At 39.2% G+C, this 20,537-nt stretch overlaps 1 protein-coding gene across 3 annotated transcripts in view; it reads right to left on the bottom strand.

Annotated features, from left to right (window-relative positions):
* Positions 1–7,346, bottom strand: part of slc12a5b (solute carrier family 12 member 5b) — a 46,298-nt gene extending 38,952 nt beyond the window's left edge. For all 3 annotated transcript variants that reach the window (XM_039801552.1, XM_039801550.1, XM_039801551.1), the window contains exon 1: positions 6,929–7,346. In XM_039801552.1, coding sequence (XP_039657486.1) covers positions 6,929–6,983 — 55 coding nt within the window. In that variant the 5' untranslated portion in view covers positions 6,984–7,346. The remainder of the gene's footprint in view (positions 1–6,928) is intronic.
* Between the last annotated feature and the right edge of the window lie 13,191 nt (positions 7,347–20,537).

The following is a 20,537-nucleotide window of genomic DNA, read 5'->3' as shown; positions in this document are numbered from 1 at the left end:
AAATTGCAGAGAAGCAGCAATATTAAAATCCTTTATATGGCATTAAGAGAGCAGCTTTAAACAATGCAGCAGTCCTCTGCAATGAGATAATTCCAAATGCATAATGACATGACTTTTCATGTCCACATAGACACAAAACAAGTAGTTTAAAGTAGTTTAGTGTGTAACTTTTTGATATTAATGAAAGTCCGTTACATTCAAGCCATTGCCAAATGAGTTGCTACAAAGATCACGGAAGGCTGTATCATGTGGATGAGTGTGGACGTTTTGTTGTCATTACTTAGAATTCCTCATGGGGGAGACGGAAACTACGCACTATAGCTTTAAGCTTTATGTATCTGCTGTTTCCCCGTCCTCGTAATTGTCTTATTACAGCACAATCATAATAATGATGCTGCTGCCTTTGGGACTGTGGTAAATACGAATAATGTTAAAATATACTGTAGAAACGGGTAACATTGTACTTCTTTAGCTTTTAGCTATGACACTGGCAAAGACAATGAATCCACCTATGCTAATGTCTCAGGTGCCCCTTGTCTCTAAGTGAAATGACAATGTTAAACACTCTGCATTAATGTATGGGCAATCAGACAAATTGATTCAGATTTAAACACCAGTGGATGAGCTAACGACATCTGGCAAGCAGATTAAATCCATTTTAGCAGTCTGTAGTTGTGTTATGGAGGGGAGGAGGAGCATACATATCAGACAAATAAAGGAATAGTTTGATATTTTGGTAAATACACTTATTCACATTAATCTTGTAGAGAGATGAGAAGATGTTAAGTAGAATTGATTTGTTCCCTGTCAGCCATTAATCATTCACCTGAGAGTGAGAGAAAGAGCTGGAGCAACTCTACTAAATAAAAAGCAATTTAGTTAAAACGATGCTGTTGGAACTGATTAATTTCAGTAACATGCGCAGCCTGGTGGTCAGGACCCCCACTAAGGGTCAGAAGATAAATCTGAGGGGGTCATAAAATTATCAACAAGTTTATAGGAGAGCAGAAAGACAGAAACATATTTCTGCTACACAAAAGTGAGACTTTCCTATAATCTTTGATTTCATTCTTGTGTATTACTGGACAATTAAATAAAGTTAATCCTGCTGGCTATGGAGACCCCCTGACTTTTCCTCAGATGCTATCATGAAGTTGAAGTTGTTGATCAGAGAGAGTCTTATTGTTGTTTTTGTGTTGTTCATTTGCTAAACTGAAATTAACAAACTACACTACTTAACACTGACTGGCCCATTTCTGTATCTCCTGGACGTTTGAAGCAGTTTGCGAAAAGCACAGCCAAAAGCATGTTCCTTTCTTGTTGAGTATTGTGAGTGTGTTATACTGTATGTGTGCACGCCCCTTCAACCAAGGTTTAATCTGTTCCAGTCTAAACAGCCAGAGGGCAATTCCAGACCATCTGCCCCGCAGAGCTCATATTAATTTATACAATGTAAACACTGAAACACTGTTATCCTGTCCATCTCAGCTGAAAACAGAGAAATGTCTGGCTGAGTCGAATTATAACCGATTAGTCGGATGTGTGTAGAGGTCTGTATGATAATACTGTAGCATCCTGGTGTCGTTTCAGGCGATTTAATGAAGGTAAACAGCGAACGACTGTGTGTAATGCAACTGCGCTCTGGTGCAGTACTGGCTCCTGACTCAACCTCCCACCACTCCTTTTTGGGGGGGTCAAGCAAAATAAGGGCTTTACCAGTAGCACGGTACTATAGTCAAAATTCATATAAAGCAAATTCATACTTCTATATATTATATAATTCTATAGCGATTATACCGCCCACCCCTATGTTTTATTTATAGGTCCCATGACATGGTGCTTTTTTGATGCTTTTATATAGACATTAGTGGTCCCCTAATACTGTATCTGAAGTCTCTTTCCCGAAATTCAGCCTTGGTGCAGAATTACAGCCACTAGAGCCAGTCCTACAATGAGCTTTCCTAGTATGTGCCATTTTTGTGTCTGTAGCTATTGAGGAGTATGGCCTTGACCAACTGCCACTTTGCTCATTTGAAAGCCATGATGTCTCTCTCTCATGGGTGGGCCAAATTCTCTGGGTGGGCAAAGCAGAGAAAGGGGAGGTAACCTTGCTCCTTATGACCTCATAATGAGCTTTCATTTTCTCAAAGGCAGAGCAGGATACCCAGGGCTCAGTTAACACCTATAACCATTTTTAGCCACTAGGGGACCATAGGCAGGCTGGGGGAAGACATATTAATGTTAAAAAACCTCATAACGTGAAATGTTCATGCCATGGGACCTTTAAAGATTTTTCCTGTTTGACTTAACACAGTCTGCATGTCCAAAACCACAAATAAGTTGTGGATTTGGCTGCTTTAATATACACTTTTAATATTGCATGCCATCTGTTTTCTGTTTGCATCTTTCTGCATGTGTATTTATTTTGATCTATCAGCTCTAGTAATACAATCCTAAGCTCTGCCCCTGCATGACTCACACATGGTGTCATTACATACTTTTACGTAAACGGCCACAAATTTGACATTGACATGATCTCCTGCACCAGCTGCTCCAGATGATACAAGCGATATTTTGGTGGCTACAGCTCTATTGTGATACAACAGTACTGTTTCAGATACTGTTGGTTTGATCAGGTATCACTCTGTCCTAATTAGGATGGTTGATTATTAGATGCCTTGCTCAAGAACACTTTGACAACTACGGTGACTTGAATTGTATTAAAATGTGTTCCTTCTTTTTTATCTGCATCCAATTACTTATACTTTCCTTGAGTATTTTCATCATACAACTTTATATGTTTCACTCCACTAGATTTCAGGAGGTTGTATTGCACTTTTTTCTTCACTACATTTATTTGACAGCTAAAGTTACGAGTTACTTTTCAGATTTGAATTGTCATTGAACTAACTAAAAGTATATAAAGTAATTAAAATTAGCTCCACTTTGACAGCACTAATATTACAATAATATATAAACATATGATAAATGGTGCCATTACAAGTACTTTTACTTTTGACACTTTGATACTTCTAATACTTAAATATGTTTATTTAAGTGACATTTTGAACTTGTAACAGAGTTTATTTCTACTGCTATTTTCACTTCAGTAAAAGATGACAATTCAACTCCCACCAATTTGCTGTCCAACACAACAACACCATTAACAGCCTCAGAAAAGACCAGGATGTTGAAATAGTCTCAACAAAAACTGAATATAAGCTTCACAAAGGTTGGACATATTTGTATTACGTTGCATTACACTGTAGAGATGTACCTGATAAACTGGTAAGATGGCTCAGCGGGTGGACATGCCACTCTACCAGAAACATCTCTAAATGCACAGAAGGGCACACATTTTAGAGATTAACATCTGCTGATAGTAAATTAGTTAAAATTGCTTTAATATCAGTGTAGGAAAAAACAATTGTTGACTATCTTTCAATTGTCAATATACTATTTGATTGCTGCACAAGCCTACCTCAAAGAAAAAAAAAACAGACTGCTATTTTTAGTGAAGGGACATCTTTAATTCTTCTGTCAGTTTTTAAAATTTAAATGATTAAACATGAGGAAGCTCCCACACATACTATACTGCTACTCATCAGTTTTTAAAGCCTTGACTGTATGTTGATAATTTTCTTTTCTAAATGGATAGTCCACAATGTTTAAAACATATAAACATTTTTATAATTATATAATTGTATAAATAAAAATTTAATAATAACAACACCAAGCTTAAATGTGGAACTGAAAAGGAAAGTAATTTAGTAGAAAAGTCAATAGTTCATTTTTTTTTAAACAGAAAACAAAACAAAATTAAATGTTTTAAGAGCAAACCTGCACCAGGATTAAACCATCTGTGACAAATTCCTCTTTTCATGTCACAATCACTCCTGTTGAGCATATTGATTAGATATCATCCATTTTTTATTGCCAGTGGACAGCGTGCAGCCTCCAGGGATCTAATATAATATAAAGAGATGGTATTTCCATTCATTAGTACACTCTTGATCTGTGTGCTATGTTCTTAGCATGATCACACTCACTCCAGTGTACCATGAATACCACCTCAGTATTCACCCCTGTGGTGTAATGGTGTAGCTCAAGCAAAAGGTCATTGTCCCTCTGTTGTGCAGTCTAATGCACACAAGGAGTTGAAATTCCTGGCACATACAGTATCTGCCTTACGTAACCGTACATCTAAATTGTCGTAGTTGTACTTTGTGTTTAGTGCTTATTATTAGCAGATGTTAGCATGCAAACAAGCCAAACTAGGATAGTAAACATGCTAATACCTGCTAAACATCAGTATGATAGCATGATGATGTTAGCATTCAGTCTATTATAGCCTCACAGAGCCGCATCTCAAAGTGAGAGGGTAAATTGTAAGTATTCATGGGCAGTGATGAATAAAATGTACATTAACAAGAAATGATTGTTATTTATTTATTGTTATGTGTACTGTTAGTCTTTTGGAAATTGGTAAGTAACAGTTGTGATCAATATATTTGGTACACGAAAAATATAACATGTTACCCCAACCTGGCCCCCTCATTAGAAGGTCTAGAACCTCCACTGGAGGTACCCCAGGGACATTTACACGGACAATCTTGCAATGTCTTGATTAATGTGCTCTTTTTTTGTCTCAAGTATGTTCTGCAGAGTTCATATGAGTCAGGGTCACATGGATACACATTCTGGGATTTTTATGGCCGATAATGGCAGCTAATGTTAGCAAACGGACTTACTGAGCTAGACTGCTGACTTTGACGCCATTCTACTTGTGTTATTGTTAGATTACATTTGATCAATTATCCAATTACCTCGCTTGATGCACACCTGTGCTTTATGACTGCTGTGAAAAGGGCCTATGCAACATTATCTTTTAGGGAGTGTGTAGGCTTTAGACAGACAAAAAACACTTCACCCTCTTACAGGAGGCTAAAAGTGAACAGCCTCAAACCTCTACTTTTAATGTGTAACAATAAAATCTACTGAGCAATTATCACCAGGTAGATGGTACCATGCATGATAATTAAATGTTTTCTGGGGCAGCCATGTTTTTTGTTTTATTACCAATTATATTTCACCTAAAACCAAACACTAGTGTATGTGTATTGCCTACTAGTTTCAGTATACTTCCCCTTGAGACGGTGTGAATGTGTGAAAGCTAAGGGGCTCATTGTAGACAGATTTTCCACTCAATATAGTGTAAGTGTCCTTGTAATCCAATTTTCTGCCTTATTACATGTAGTTTTAAACAAAAGGCTTCGGATGGGAATGCCAAGTCAGCCAGTCGATAAAATATAAACAGAATAAAATAAAAAAGAAATATTTTTCACTTCCAAAAGCACATTAGACCTTGGTGCACATGTGTGGATTATCAAACGGATCCCATTCTGTAATGTGTGGAAAAAAACAGCAAATCAAGCCAGCAAGCCAAAACCAGTCAAGATCTCAACAAACTCAAGGGATCTCACTATGTGATGTTAAAATGTCTCACTCGCAGTCACAAACAAGAACTAGCAATGGAGCAAGTTATTCTTTCCAACTTCTTTATCAAGATACATACAAGGACTGTGATATGGTGTAAGCAGTATGGAAGTGTTATTTCGTACTACAAGTACAGAAACTGAGACAATATTAGGAGCAATATGTCTGCATGTGTGAGGAGAGGTGTCACAATTTAAAGGAAATCATCAACACAAGCTAACATAACTGTATTTGGGAAGAAAGAAAATGGTCTTCATAATTGATTTCAGAATCTCTTAAGTGTGTGTACACAGACACAAACACACACTGAAAAAACTAGGGTATATTGATAATTCATCATCAAATAATCGTTTCAGCTCTAACTAATGAAAGCAAAGTGTAGGTGAACAGGTGTAGGTGAAAAATGTTGTTCTGCATACTAAACATATTACAATATATATGGAAAGGTGCCAGCCAAGACATACAGTATCTGTATTCATGTCTGGGCACACTCAGACTGCACACACACACACACACACACACACACACACACACACACACACACACACACACACACACACACACACATGCATGAATGCATGAATGCATGCACGCATGCATGACACACACACACACACACACACACACACACACACACACGCCATTATGAAAGGCAGCTATTGCCCCCGGTGAGATGTTCTTGATGGAGAGAGACATGAATGAATTTGAGAGTAAAAGGTTGGTTTCCCCAGATGCTCTGCAAGGGCTGCACTCAGTCCGCTGAAAACCTTTTTGTTGTAGAGTGCTAGAAGTGTTTGACATGGATGTATGAATCTACAGTCACAGGACGAACCACACCTGAAACACATACTGCACCAAGATGTCAAATTCATCCATCCACCTGACCATAAACAGCTGATTTTGAAAAACCACTAAAAGAGGAAAAAGTCTGATATATGCAATCCCAGTAGGTACATGGTGTGGGAGCCAAGTGAAGGTGCTATGGAGCGGATGGATGCTTGACTGAAGCACATCCACTTGTTGTTTCTATTCTCTCAACAGGTGAAACATTACAGTAATATTTGTGTCCAGTCAACCTCATACGTACAACCAGAGATGACAGAGTTTGCAAGTTTCCTCTCTCCATCACTGTCCTTTTTAGCTCTTCACACACAAAAAGCCAGATGCAAGGACCGACACTTATCTCCCTGAAATGACATAATTTTGTTTCCCTAACTTTCCCTAAGTCACACACGTGCGCTTGCGTATTCAGAAGCCCCCACAGCACTCACACACGCACATGTACGCAAATTGACACACCCACGTCCACACACACACACACACACGCACACACACACACACACACACACACACAAACACACACACACACACACACACACAAACTGTCATACACTCCTCTCTCATCAGTCTGTGGCCAGGTTTCGTCACTCACCCTGGCTGTTGGGTCCCCCCTCTCCCTCCTCGCAGTCCGTCATATTGTTCAGCATCCTCTATCCTCCTCAGGCTGTGCACACAGAGCACAGCTCCTGATCTTGTTGCCTGGAAAAAAGCTGAATGCTGGATGGGCTGAAGCCAACCACAAGATGCTGCTTTACTTCTGTGTCTCACTTGCCTCTTTTCTCTTGCCTCTGGTAGCTCAGTTTAAAAAAAAGAAGAAGCAATATTTCATCCTCTCATTAACTTGTCTTGTTTGTTGCGTGATGCCATGTGTCTCTCTTCAGGAGGAGGATAGAGAGACTGCGAGAGGCTGCAGGGGAGAGTTGATGATGGTGCTCAATGTCACTCACTTGCACACTCTCGGTCTCTGTGCGACACTCACCCCCCCAGTCATTTTAAGTCCAATGACTACATTCATCATGTATTCAGGAGGTATTATCTCTCCCTCCCTCCCTCCCTCCCTCCCTCCCTCACGCACGTTCATCATCATCCATCTCATCATGAGAGAGGGATGGATGGAGAGGGATTGAGAGACAGAGGGGATGCACGTCAGATGAAAAAGTACTGCCCCCTGAGATTAAACATTTCCTTTGAAGTTCTTTTCAGATGGAAGATGAGATTCCATTTTGTTAATGTGTATTCATCCCTCTTTTGGTATTTTTTTCCTTCACTCTGATTCTCTCTTTTATATTTTCCTGCGTGATCATGGCCCATTATCTGTGGAAGGGCTGCAGGCAGCACTTGTATAACTATTTTAACTTAAAATGCAAGCCTCTCACCGTTACCACACAGACTGGTTGAACTGCCCTGGTGATTGCATAATTTTGGTCTCTTGGATAAGTGTGTGCGAGAAACTATTTTGAAATTTTTAACTTTTGGTGCTGATCCTAAGACACAATTTCAGGTGCAAAACAAATAAATTAAATCATGCCATGCTCTCTTTCCTGAACTATTGCAATGAATAAATTAATGAATTAATGAATAATGAAATGGGTCAAGAGACTTTATCTCATACAAATTGCAACTACCAGAGTTTTTTGCAAAACAAGTAAAAGAGAGCAGATACAATAACACCCATTTTAGCATCTTTACATTGGCTTCCTGTCTCCTTTGAAATTAATTGTAAAATGTTGTTGCCTTATACGAGTATATACATATACATGCATGTATGCATGCATGCATAACGTAAGAATGTGTATGAGAATGATGGTAAATAAGTGTGAGTATGTATGTATGTATGTGCGTACTTAGATGTACATGTATGTGTGTGTGCATGGGGGTCACCTAAAGGATAGCATAGAAATTTCAATTATTAAGGAAGGCAACATCATGTAGCCTAGGGGGTGGCTTAATGAATAGAAATTATATACTGTGACAAATGTGTCAGAACTGGTTGATGGGACAAAGGAGACGAAATAGGAAGAAGTTTAGAGGAGGAAAGTGAGGAGAGGCTAAGATGAGGCAATCAAGGAAAAGATGGACGTACAGGTGGCTGTTAAAGACTAAAAAGCTGAAGGCTTGTGGATTACACATTCTTTTGTGATGAATGTATCATACTGAAGTTTAGAGAGCATCCCTAATCCACACCACCTGCCTTGTGATAAAATGATAGCATGGCCAAAAACACAACTGGCATTTAATGGATGAAAGGAAAGCTTGTTTTCAAACCATTAGTATTTGTATGCTTGATATTAAATCACAGTGAACGGTGTGCCCATGTCTGGTTAGATGATTCTTTTGGCAGATGTTCAGATAGACTTTATCCTCACTGACTGAAACCAGGTCTCTCTCGCCTCTCTGATATTTTAAACATCATGCATTTGCTAGCTGCACTGTTATTACTGCAAGACGTCAATAGCTGAGTGACAGGAAGATGGAGGAGAAAGGAATGATGTAGGGAAGGAGAAGTGTACTAAAGTAAATGGAAGCTGAAAGAAGGTTACAGAGCGGATCACAAGAGGGAAAAGAAACAATTTCTAAGGATAATGGGGGATTTTAGTCTAAAATAAAGCATGTTACCCAGGAGAGGATCACATTGAAGAAGAAACACAAAGAAGATTGACAGATTGTTAGACATGAAATTAAGGATTTGCACAAGGGGGATAAAGAAGAACAGGAAGTACTCTATACCGGTGTAAATACCTCTTCAATACCAGATTTAAACCGCAGCAATTTCCATGATACCTGAGTTTACAGTACAAGCTGTGACATTTCACTGTTATTTATTTACCTACAAATCCCTTGTTTGAAAAATGGCATCATATGTTCATCTGTCCATAAAAAATCAGACGCCCACTGCAATACCAATGCTTTTTCATTGGTTTTGTTTATGTGATTAACTTACCAGTGACTGATGATCACTTCTTTGCAAATATCTGGTAAATATGCAGCCTGGTCTCACAGAATTCTGTGAAATGATCACAACCTGTTAACACCGCATTACGTGGTGGTGTCACGGAATGTGTGAAAATTCCGTGTAGGCACCACGGAAAACAATGCCAGTGTAAAGTCAATGAGAAGATGATGTAGCATTAAGAGCGACTACGGTAGCGAGTAGTATGAAAGCCTGTAAAATCCGCATAGGGAGTTTGGTTGGGGTGGTGGATGGGTCAAACAACACAGGACTTTCACCCAGGAAACCGGGGATCATGTCCCGCATGTCACATTTCCTAAACCCAACCATCCTGTTGTTGTCCCACGTGTCATGGAAACGTAAGCCCACCCGCGACCTTTCCTTAAAAGGGGCCGTGTTCATTTCAGGGAATTCTTCCGTGGGCCCATCACGGAATATTCGGCGATTCTGTGAAACTGCCACAGATTTTGAGTTAAGGGGCCGTGTTCATTTCACGGAATTCTGTAAGATCTGGTTGAAATATGGCATAATTATAAGACATTTACTGAATTAACAAGTTGGTAAGTTCTGCCTGATCAGCAACTGAAAGAAGACTATGTTTCAAAAAGATAAAGGACAGCAGAAGGAATCCAAGATGATCATTTGCGGGCTGTAAAACCAAAACAGTGAGAAAAATAATATTTATCACTCTGTAGAGTTGGGGACCACTCCAGAGTCAGGTGGGTTTGTAACCCCTAGCGACCCCTTTTTACATACACTTCATTTAGTAATTTCATCCACGGTTTATATAAAAATATTGATTATAGCAGCTTTATGTAAATGCAATTTCAAGTAGAGCCCTCATTCTTTGTCTGTATCCCTGTTATGCTCTGTTATTTTATGCACCATATGTCTGTAAACTGTAGGCTGCACGTACATCAAGTATGCGTGTGGCCTAACTTACGGCATCTCTGCCCTGTCAGTGAGATTGGGCTGTTGGCTGGGCTTTGATTGGCAGGGAGCCTGAGAGCCATCTTCATCTGGGCCAAGCGGCTTTAGCTCTTAACCCATGGGCACCCTCCTCCCTCCCTGCCTCCCTCCCACCCTCCCACCCTCCCTCCCTGCCTTTTTTTATTTTTAAACTTTATTTATTGTTTTTGTGTGGTGGGGGGTTATTAGTGGCCATAATCAGTGGTATTAAGGTTGACTGAGTGCAACATGCAAACGTTCCTTTAATACTTACAGGGCAAGATTTGTCATTATTGTCAACGCTGTCCTGGGAGGTTTAAGATTTATGACTGATATGGGACACTGTGGGAAGTGGGGAGGAAGGATGAGAGATAGAGCTGTTCTAAATTTGACCTCAAGCTGGAGTCTGCAAGTACATACAGTACACAACAGAAATGATCTCTGGTTCTCCCCTCTAAAAGATGCATATTTCTGTCACCTCAAACATTTTCATGAACAACAGGGAGAGAAATATATAAAGTATATGCTCATCCTGACGTCACTACCTGCCAACCATCCTCCCTTCCCCTGGCCCTAACATCACTGTCAGAGGAGGATTAAGCCTTGGTCAACATTTAAGGCCAAGCTGCATTTCAAAGTGGCATTGGTTAAAAATGTCAACTGGTTTCGTTGTTCTTGTAAGTTCTATTTCGTATAGGCTTTGCCCTCTAAGAGCTGTCGCTATTGGCTTAATCCCTTCGCGCATGCGCAGTCGTGAAGATTTCTTTCATGCCCTTGTGCCCTGCACGGGCCTCTATTACGTCCGCAGTTACTGTATAGCACAGTTACGCGACCACAGAACTGCTCCCTATTTTCCTCAGCGACAAGCAGTTTGAAGACTTCAAAGAACAGCAGTGTCCGCCATGTACCAACCATGGACCGGCTATATCCTGGCGCCGGCCCGCCGGAGGAACTGAAGCTGCTGACGATGGCAGCTGAGCGGACAGTCGGGTAAGGTAAGGATAGCACCAGCGGTGACACCAAGACAGCCAGGGAGGGGACCTCTTTGGCGGGCATGAGTCCGCTGACTCAATCCCCTGAGGACGGTTCCCTTGCTGGCTCTCCTTCCTCCCCGTTGGGAGGACTGGAACTCGCAACGATAGAGGATTATGGAGTCCCTGCCATGGCGACTGTCTGCGTTCCAGGAGGGGAGCACCACACTGTGACTTTCTCCTTTTCTCTCCTCCGCAGCTCCCTTCCCACCACTAGGTTTTTGTTGTCGACCTATGTGAATGCCGAGTAGGATTCCCCTATCCCGGGAGGTGGACGGCGGTACCCCTACGGCGGCAGAGCTTGGCCTCCATCCCTCTTCCGACGGCCCCCTTTTTTCGGGCGACGAAAGCCCACACCGCCATCTCCCCGAAACCAGGTCCATGCTCGCTTCACTGACCGCGCGTACCCGTGTACCGGCTAGGTGAACGTGGCGCTGAACAATACTGCTTTGCTAGCATGACCGCTAGCTCTACAGTCTCCACCATGACTGCTAAGCTTTGGCTGTTCCCCGCTAAGGCTGGGGCTGTCACTAGCTGTAGGTAGTCTAGGGGATTCGATAACACACCTCCTAGAGAGCGGCGCTTCGGCCACAACGGTAGCACCGTGATGTCGGCTCAAGGAGATGGCGCCCCGCGGGCCTCTCCAAGCCCCGGCTCCAGTTCCACCTATCGGCGGCGTGGCCATGAGGCCCAGCGGGCAGCACCCACCTGGTCCAATCCACTCCGGTCTGCTTACGGCGGCGGCAGTGACAGGACGCCGGGAACGCGCGTCTCACTCCAGCTAGAGTTAGAAACATGACGGTGCTTTTAAGGGCCACACAGTTCCCTTAAAAAAAGCAGTTTTTCCCTCTCAGTCAGTCCGCCTCTGTCCCTCCTGAACATCTTGCGGCCACTGAACCTCATGTTTCACCACGCACACACGCAGACAGGCTCGCCACCACGCCCACGGGCAGTACACGGTCGGAGCCAGCCACACTGTGTCAGAATTAACAGGCTCACACACCCAAAGTGCGTGTTTATAGCCCTCCTATACGCTTTCCCCCCGGTCCCTCTGATCCCTCGCCTCCTGGCTCGTGTGACGCAGGGCGATGGTCCGCTTTCCAGCGCTGGTGTATGGAGAAAGGTGCAGAACCCACATTGTGCCCTCTGCCCCTCGTGTTAACTTATCCTCAAACATTGGTGGATAATGACTTGGCTCCGTCTACAGTCAAAGCCTATGCGGTGGCCATTTGCCCTTGTGCCCTGCACGGGGCCTCTATTACGTCCGCAGTTACTGTATATCACAGTTGGATGACCATAGAACTGCTCCCAAGATCAACATTTTTCTTCAGCCAACGTTGGTGAAGCAGGTGGCCTGAATCTTAGAGGACTACGCCTATACTCAGAGAATCACAATACGTAACTATCGTTATATGTTGTCATCATTTTGAATTCATCCCATTTCAAAATGTTAACAAATAAAGATTTCTTGGACACGTTAAAGGAATTAGTCTAACATGTTGTTAAATATGAAGCTACAGCCACGAGATGGTTAGCTTAGCTTAGCATAAATACTGGAAGCAGGGGGAAACAGCTAGCCTGGCTCTGTTCGGAGGTGAAGAAAATCCACCTAGCAGCACCTCTAAGGCTCATTAAATAGCATGTTATATCTTGATTGATTAAAACTACAACTTGAGGGTTTTATGGGAGGTTATATGCCAGATAATATCTTTAGCCAGAAGCAGTAACTTCCTGAAATGTTGTTGTTTAATGAGCATATTTCCCAAAAATGTTTAACTATTTCTCTGAGTATTAGGCAGATTACCTGCATTGCTATAATAATAGTGGATGAGGTGTTAACAACAAATGCTACACAAACAATTAAGAAATCAGTTTTTTCCAACTTTAGTAGAAAAGCTGTAGCATCAAAGTGTCACTTTGTAATTTTCTACATTTCTGCTGCACACACTATATCAGTTGTATGTTTTCTTCAGTTTCTAGTTGAGAGTGATTTTCTCACTTAAGTGGACAGAAGGATGGTGATATTACAGTATAATGTGACTGTTCTCATTTTATATCTCGTTATCAGGGATAAATGATGATGTACTATATACTTTCGTGGTGTTGTTTCTATTTGAAGGTGTCTGGATGAAAAGAGCATACTTCAGAGTTCATCCGCTCCTCTGAGCTTCTGTTTCTACTTTCATGTGAAAGAATAAAGACAGAGTTCACATATGGAATCAATACAATGTCATATCCAAAATGTGTGCTAATCTAATTAAAGTAAGGTATTTGGTTGGAAGTTAGAAGGAGAGATTAATGTATACAAGCAGCTCTGACTAAGTATAAAATTAGAAGATGGATGACATACAATATATTGATGGAGCTGGCGTGTGCAATAACTGATTTTAGCCACTTGGGGGCAGAGAAAACAAGCTGTGAGCACAACACTGACATATTACAACCATTAAAGTTGATATAGTGAACTTGTTAGCAGACAGTTTTCTGTTTTTACACATTGAAAAGACAGAGCAACGTTTATTTGGAGTCGTGTGGCTCTGAATTTGGTCTCCACTAACTACTGAGAAAAATATCTGTCTTTTAGCTGCTAAATGCTCCGCTATGCTCACCAGATAACTGTATCTAACTGTGTCTGTCTGCTAAGAAAGTAGTGTACTGTACAAATACCAACAATAAAATGTTGACACTTTTATGACATCAATCCTGCCACTGAATCTTCCAGCTGCAGTTTAGTATGATCATTCATACCATCTATTCCACTGAATAGATGGGCCAGCGATCCTCTGATTTCAAATGTCTTTAACTTTAGCCTTTATGTTTGTATGGTTTTGTCCCCTGAATGACCTCAGTTTGATCTTTGCCAACAGGATTCTACAATCTACAATGAAAAGAATGGTTGTTATATAATAAAGCAATATAGTGTAATAGTGTTATCTTGCAATATGTTATGGATACACAAGACTGTGAAATGTTTACTTGTGATACTGAGGAAGAGATGTTTTATTTGGATGTTTGAACTGTTCTGACCTCTGGCAGTTTATGGCCGTTTTATCTTTGATTCATATGGTATAAATACATACACTATACATTACACGCCATATCTATACATTCCTCTTCAGTAACACAGCTAAAGTATTGTGAATGATCCAAAAGATCCAAGTGAGATCAACTGAGGAGTTGGATGGCAAGGAACATCTGAAAGAAGAAAGATAGTAGGCAACATCTGCAACAGATCACTATATATACCGTATACAAGTTGTAAAACGCCAGATGGGTTTGGTTATATTTTGAGCCAGTGGATATAGATTCAATTGCTGTTCAGGGATCTGTGTAAAGGCTCACTCTTGTTCTCAGTACCTAATATGGTCATGAGTTTTGGTGCTGAAAACTAAACTGGATTATTTTATTCTATAATGATGCTTAATTGTGTTTTATATAGAAACATATGTGTGGGAAAAATGTATCTAGGGTTTCATGGAAGGTGAAATGTATGGTTTTATGGTTCTTTTGTCTATTTCATCTTAGTCCATTTTAAAAAACATCTATCTTTTACAGGTAAAATGATTAAATAGAAACAAACATGGCAAAGTAGCCCTTAATGAAGATACATGGAGATTTAAAATGCCTAAATAAATAAAAACAAATCAAACAAACAAAGTAAAATGCAATACACATTGTTATATGTATTGTCTTAATTAATTAATTTACAGTGTCATAAATAAAATAAAACATATATATTTAGGTTTTGTGACATGACTTTTCCATGACACCTTAAAATCAAATAACACAAAACAAACTGATGAGGTGTATTGCATTTCAGTGACAACATAGACCTATCTATCTATCTATCTATCTATCTATCTATCTATCTATCTATCTATCTATCTATCTATCTATCTATCTATCTATCTATCTATCTATCTATCTATCTATCTATCTATCTATCTATCTATCTATCTATCTATCTATCTATCTATCTATCTATCTCACAAGAACATAATCAGCACCCCAGAATTATTCTAAATTGATCTGCCGTTTCGATAAATTCCCTAAATGGATTTCTTCTTTTTTTGGGTCTCTAATCAAAGTAGCTGAGCAGTTTTGGTCAGGAAAAATGTCAAATGGTAATCCTTTTTTAGCAGTGCAATCCTCTCAGCATTATGACGTACTGTAGCATGTCTGATGGATCAGTGACTGGCAGCATAGAGTTCACTCCATGTATCCTAAAACTCAGGGGTCAGGTTAGGTGAATAACATGCAGGTATCTGAAGCAATGACACGCCTTGCTAACCTTTTATGCAGACATTTATATTATATATTAATTATATTAATAGAAAAATACTTATACTTGTTGATTACTTATGCTTACATTAAGGGGCTGTTATTAATCACTGTGATGAACTAATATGTTCAGCTTTATTTTTAAGGAATAGTTTGAGATTTTGTGAAAAAACACTTTGTTGCTGAGTGTAAGATGAGGCTTCACAGCCTTAAATGTCAGCGATTCTCTGACAAAGTTCATTTTATGGCTTTAAAAGGCATTTTATTACAGGCAGGATACTAATGTCCAGGCCTTGTGGAATGTGACACTGTATGTCCAACAAATTCTCTGCTGTTAGATTTGAAAGAGGTCCTGCTGTGCTGGCTGATGACCAACAGATGGCGACACAGACTGTGTCAGCTAATTCCCAGGCTAATCACTGTTGATTATTTGCATCTTTTTATTAATGTGAATTACCAGTACTCAGTACTGTGTTTAGTCGTAGTTAGTGCAAGAATGGATACATATATATACATATATATACATATATATATATATATATATATATATATATATATATATATCATATATATATATATATATATATATATATATATATATATATACATATATATATACATATATATATATATATATACACATATATATATATATATATATATACACATATATGTAATATATATATGTATCCATTCTTGCACTAACTACGACTATATATGTCAGTTGATATATGATATATGTCAGTTCCTTGTCAAACTTTTTTTCAGAGTTTTATTCTGTCTTGTTTGACATCTGCTTCCTATGAGTTTCTGCCTTGAGGTTTTTACTCTTCTACCCTCATGACAGCGCACTGGAATTTTAATTTGCACACTCATCTTGGAGGATTGTTGGGATTCATAGCTAGGCTATCATACCGAAGTTGGCACGCATAAGATACATCTTTTCATCTCTCTATTGTTTCATGAAAAGCCACAAAAACCTCACCAAAGGGAAATAATATATAAAAGGAACACTGGTTTACTAGTTGTATGCCTTTTTGTCATTTGATGAACCACATTACAAACTCAAAACACTGTCAGTGAATTATTAGATACTATAAAAAAACATGTTGCTGGTGACAACAGACCAAAAACAGATGAACCAGATTGATACTTTCTATATCTACATCTAAATCATTTTTGAACTTCTCATCTTCTTACTTGTAAATGGGGCCGGCAGTGATACAGGACAACCTCAGTGATCCGGACGTAAGCACAAAAGAAGCATCGCCACACGCCCGTTATGCATTCAGCAAGTCTGTTATCTAAATTGAAACCGAAGCAAGTGGAATCATTTGTTAAAACCCCCCAACATAATCCAACATTAGACATGCAACAGTTAGAGGTACAACTCAAAATGAGTTTTTAATCTATAGCAAGTGGACATCACTTTTAAAACATGGGAGGTAAATGGCAAAGCAATAAAACAAAAAGACAACGAAGGATTGATTTGCCACATAATTTGTATTGATTTTATAGGTAGCAAAATAAAATCTACAAGCCTCCATGGGATTTGGGAAAATGTCCCTCTGTTTATTATTCCTAACAGCCTCAACATCCTACAAAACAATTGAAAGATTTCTTTGTAATCAGTTAGTATGTGGTGCAGTTTGTGATGTTAAAGGAATAATAATTTAATTTAAGTTTTATTTATTTCCCAGAGTGTGTTTGCTATTTTGACTTTAGTTTCAGTTTTTCAGAAAGGTTAAGTTTTAGTTGTTATATATTTAATTTTACAGTAGTTTTAGTTACGGTCAGGTATAATGTCTCAAAAGTAGCCTATATAGCTACATATACATGCAAAACAGTTGGTTGGAGAATGGCCTTAATGTTTAATTTTTAATCTTCATACTTTAGTGTCCGATGGGAAGCAATTGCGGCACAGAGGCATCTCCTGGAATGCCAATTCCGTTTCATTTCAGTGGTTCAATATCATGAGAGTTGACTGAAATTCATGCTGTCTCCTTTGTTCAGTAGTGAAATATATTACTATCTATTCTTTCTATTTTTTGGTTTCAGATTTGGTTTACTATGATGATAATAATATTAATAATAATAATAATAATAATAATAATAATAATAATAATAATAATAATAATAATAATAATACCCTGTGGCCTGGATACAGTTATCTTAGCATATAAGCAGAGGGAAACAGCTAGCTTGGCTGTTTCCAAAGTATAAAAAACCTGACAACACCTACAAAGCTCACTAATTAACAGGTTATTGTTTGTTTAATCTGTGCAAAAAAAATTGTAAAAAGTGTAGAAATTGTGGTTTTACAGCGGGTATAGTGACTACATGCTGTACTAAGTTAAGCTAATCCTCCTGGCTGTAGCGTCATATTTAATGTGTAAAAAGAATGTGCTGTTACTACTTCAGCAGCCAACTGCTCAAGTATCAAAGAACCAAATGAAAAAAAAAAACAACTTGGCAACACTAGCTGACTAACTGGAAGAGTCCTCTGCTAAAAGATTCTTAACCAACTAACGTTAGTGTTAGTTGTTAGTTAGTTGTTGTTTAAATAAAATAAAATAATATTATATAGATTATATATTATATTTAATGGAAAGACACAACAGTGGTATCAATCTTTTCATCTAATCTTCTGTGAGAAAATGAAGTGTATTGAATTTTGAACCATTGCTTAGAAAAAACTGACATCCATTTGTTTAAGTGGATGTACTGACCTGAAATCAAAACATGCGATAGTTCAAACATTCCAAGTTGTTTGTAATTTAGCACTGTATTAATCATCATATGGATTGGACATGTTGAAAACAAAAACTAAAGTGCTTTTCTATGTCTTGATTTTAGATTAGACACATAGCATTTAGATTTCCTGCACATTTATTTCATTAGCCACAAGACACATTGATTGTGAGCCTGAGGAGAGAGTTCCTCTTCCTCAAAAGAGTGTGCATAGTGTGCATGTCGGTGCATAATGCATTGAACTGTAACAGCCTGTTACCAGTTTATGTCAACTATATGTATTGTTCTACTCGTGACTGCTTAGTCTGGCTACTTCTAAAGTCAACAGTGTAAGAGGTTTGGAAAGGAAACACCCCTTCACTGACTGTTTTTTTCCCCCCATATGTCAACTGTTATTGCAGAGCTGATACAAATAAGATCCTCAGACATTTAAATATCAACGTTTTGATAATGGGACATCTGACTCAAAAGTATGCAGCCCTGTAATTAGGTTACATCAATTGGCCAAGATATTTATACTGTCAGACTTAATAATGTTATTAGCAATGCCACAAAACATGTTGTTTTGCTAATTGCCAATGTGCTATTAGTCATGAAAACTTAGTTTGAAGTACCTATGCACAAAACATGCTTCCGCAGATTAGATGTGGAGTTACTGAATGCTGCCAATTCAGTCACCTTTGGCAGGCACATCTGGCATTGCATGATGATACTATTGGCCCTCTTGAATTTAAATGAAAAACAGTCTTTCAAATGTGGCCATGGATTTTCGTCGTTTTGGGCAGCAGAATTCGATGTTTCAGCTAGCATTTCTACTGAAACAGTCTCTGAACTGTCATTGCTCGCCTGATCCACCTCCATCTCGTTCTCAATTTCCTAGAGAAAGACTTGGCGCCTGGTAGGCAGCCTAGATGCTGATCATTCGTCACTGTAGTGGTACCGGGTGAATTTTTTTCTTCTTTTTGGTTTTCGTTTGTCAAAGTTTTTTGTTTTACTCAGTAACGGATGGGATTTGTAATGTAGCGAAATACAATACTTCACTCAAAACATAATCCAGTACATTTTAAATTACCGATTTTAAAAACTACTTGAAAAATACAAAATACACAACAAAACTACTCAATACTCAACATGAGTAAATATATTTTGTTACTTTCCACCTCTGCAAATTGGATAAGACAGGTTAGAGCCATTTTGGTTTGGGAACCACATAAATGTTCATGTTTGCACGTAAGGGAGGCAGAATGGTTAAGCTCAGGGGCACAACTACCCAGTGTCAGAGGGGTGTGCAGCAACAATTTAGCCTGTTAGTCCTCTAAAATGTTACCTAATAACATTGAGGAAATGCAGAAATGATTTAGAAACGCACAACAGCAGCTACATATAGAAAATAGCAAAAAAAAAAGAAAAAATATATTTTTTTATTATTTTTTACCATCGCTTTGGCGCCCCCCATGGTGCTGTGCACCTATACACTGCATATAGCACATACCCACTTTTTGCGCCACTGGTTAAGCTGCATGCCATTTAACCACCACGTCCCCATTTTAATTCTAGCCGGGGTTCTTTGTGGGATGCCTTACCCCTCTCTCTCCCCTCATTTTCTGTCCGTCTCAACTACCAACTACCATTTTCAAAAGATGGTAGTGACTGTTATAGCGAAGAAAGACAGTGTTAATATTAGAGTTGCTTTAACATTTTGCATATTGAATGAATGGAGGGGTTCTTACTTACCTTACGTAATGTCACTCAGGTGTTTGAACCTCACTGAGGTTTTGAGCATTCAACCACAAAAGTCAGTGGAAAAAGTTGAAGAGGGTGTGAAAGGAACTACTTGGCGTAGTAAACGTGCACAGATTTTGCTCTGAGAGTTCACCGTGCTGAACTTCTGCCGGTTTAAAAACGATTTGCGTTTTGTAGTAAGGCACTTGCAGGTAGATGGTTGTCAGGGCGGTTTCAGCAAAGCGGTGTGAGAGCAGCTTAAGTAAATTGCGAAGAAGCCATAGCTTATTGCCTCCCTACCTCCCTCCCTCCCTTTTTCTTTATTTATTGTTTTTGTGTGGTGGGGGGTTATTAGTGGCCATAATCAGTGGTATTAAGGTTGACTGAGTGCAACATGCAAAAATTCCTTTAATTCCTACAGGGGCAGATTTGTCATTATTGTCAACGCTGTCCTGGGTTTAAGATTTATGACTGATATGGGACACTGTGGGAAGTAGGGAGGCAGGATGAGAGATAGA

The sequence above is a fragment of the Perca fluviatilis genome, chromosome 5 (assembly GCF_010015445.1).
Source record: "Perca fluviatilis chromosome 5, GENO_Pfluv_1.0, whole genome shotgun sequence".
In the NCBI taxonomy this organism is placed as follows: Eukaryota; Metazoa; Chordata; class Actinopteri; order Perciformes; family Percidae; genus Perca; species Perca fluviatilis.
Note: the sequence above shows the minus strand (reverse complement) of the source record. Positions and strands in the feature narration are given on the sequence as shown.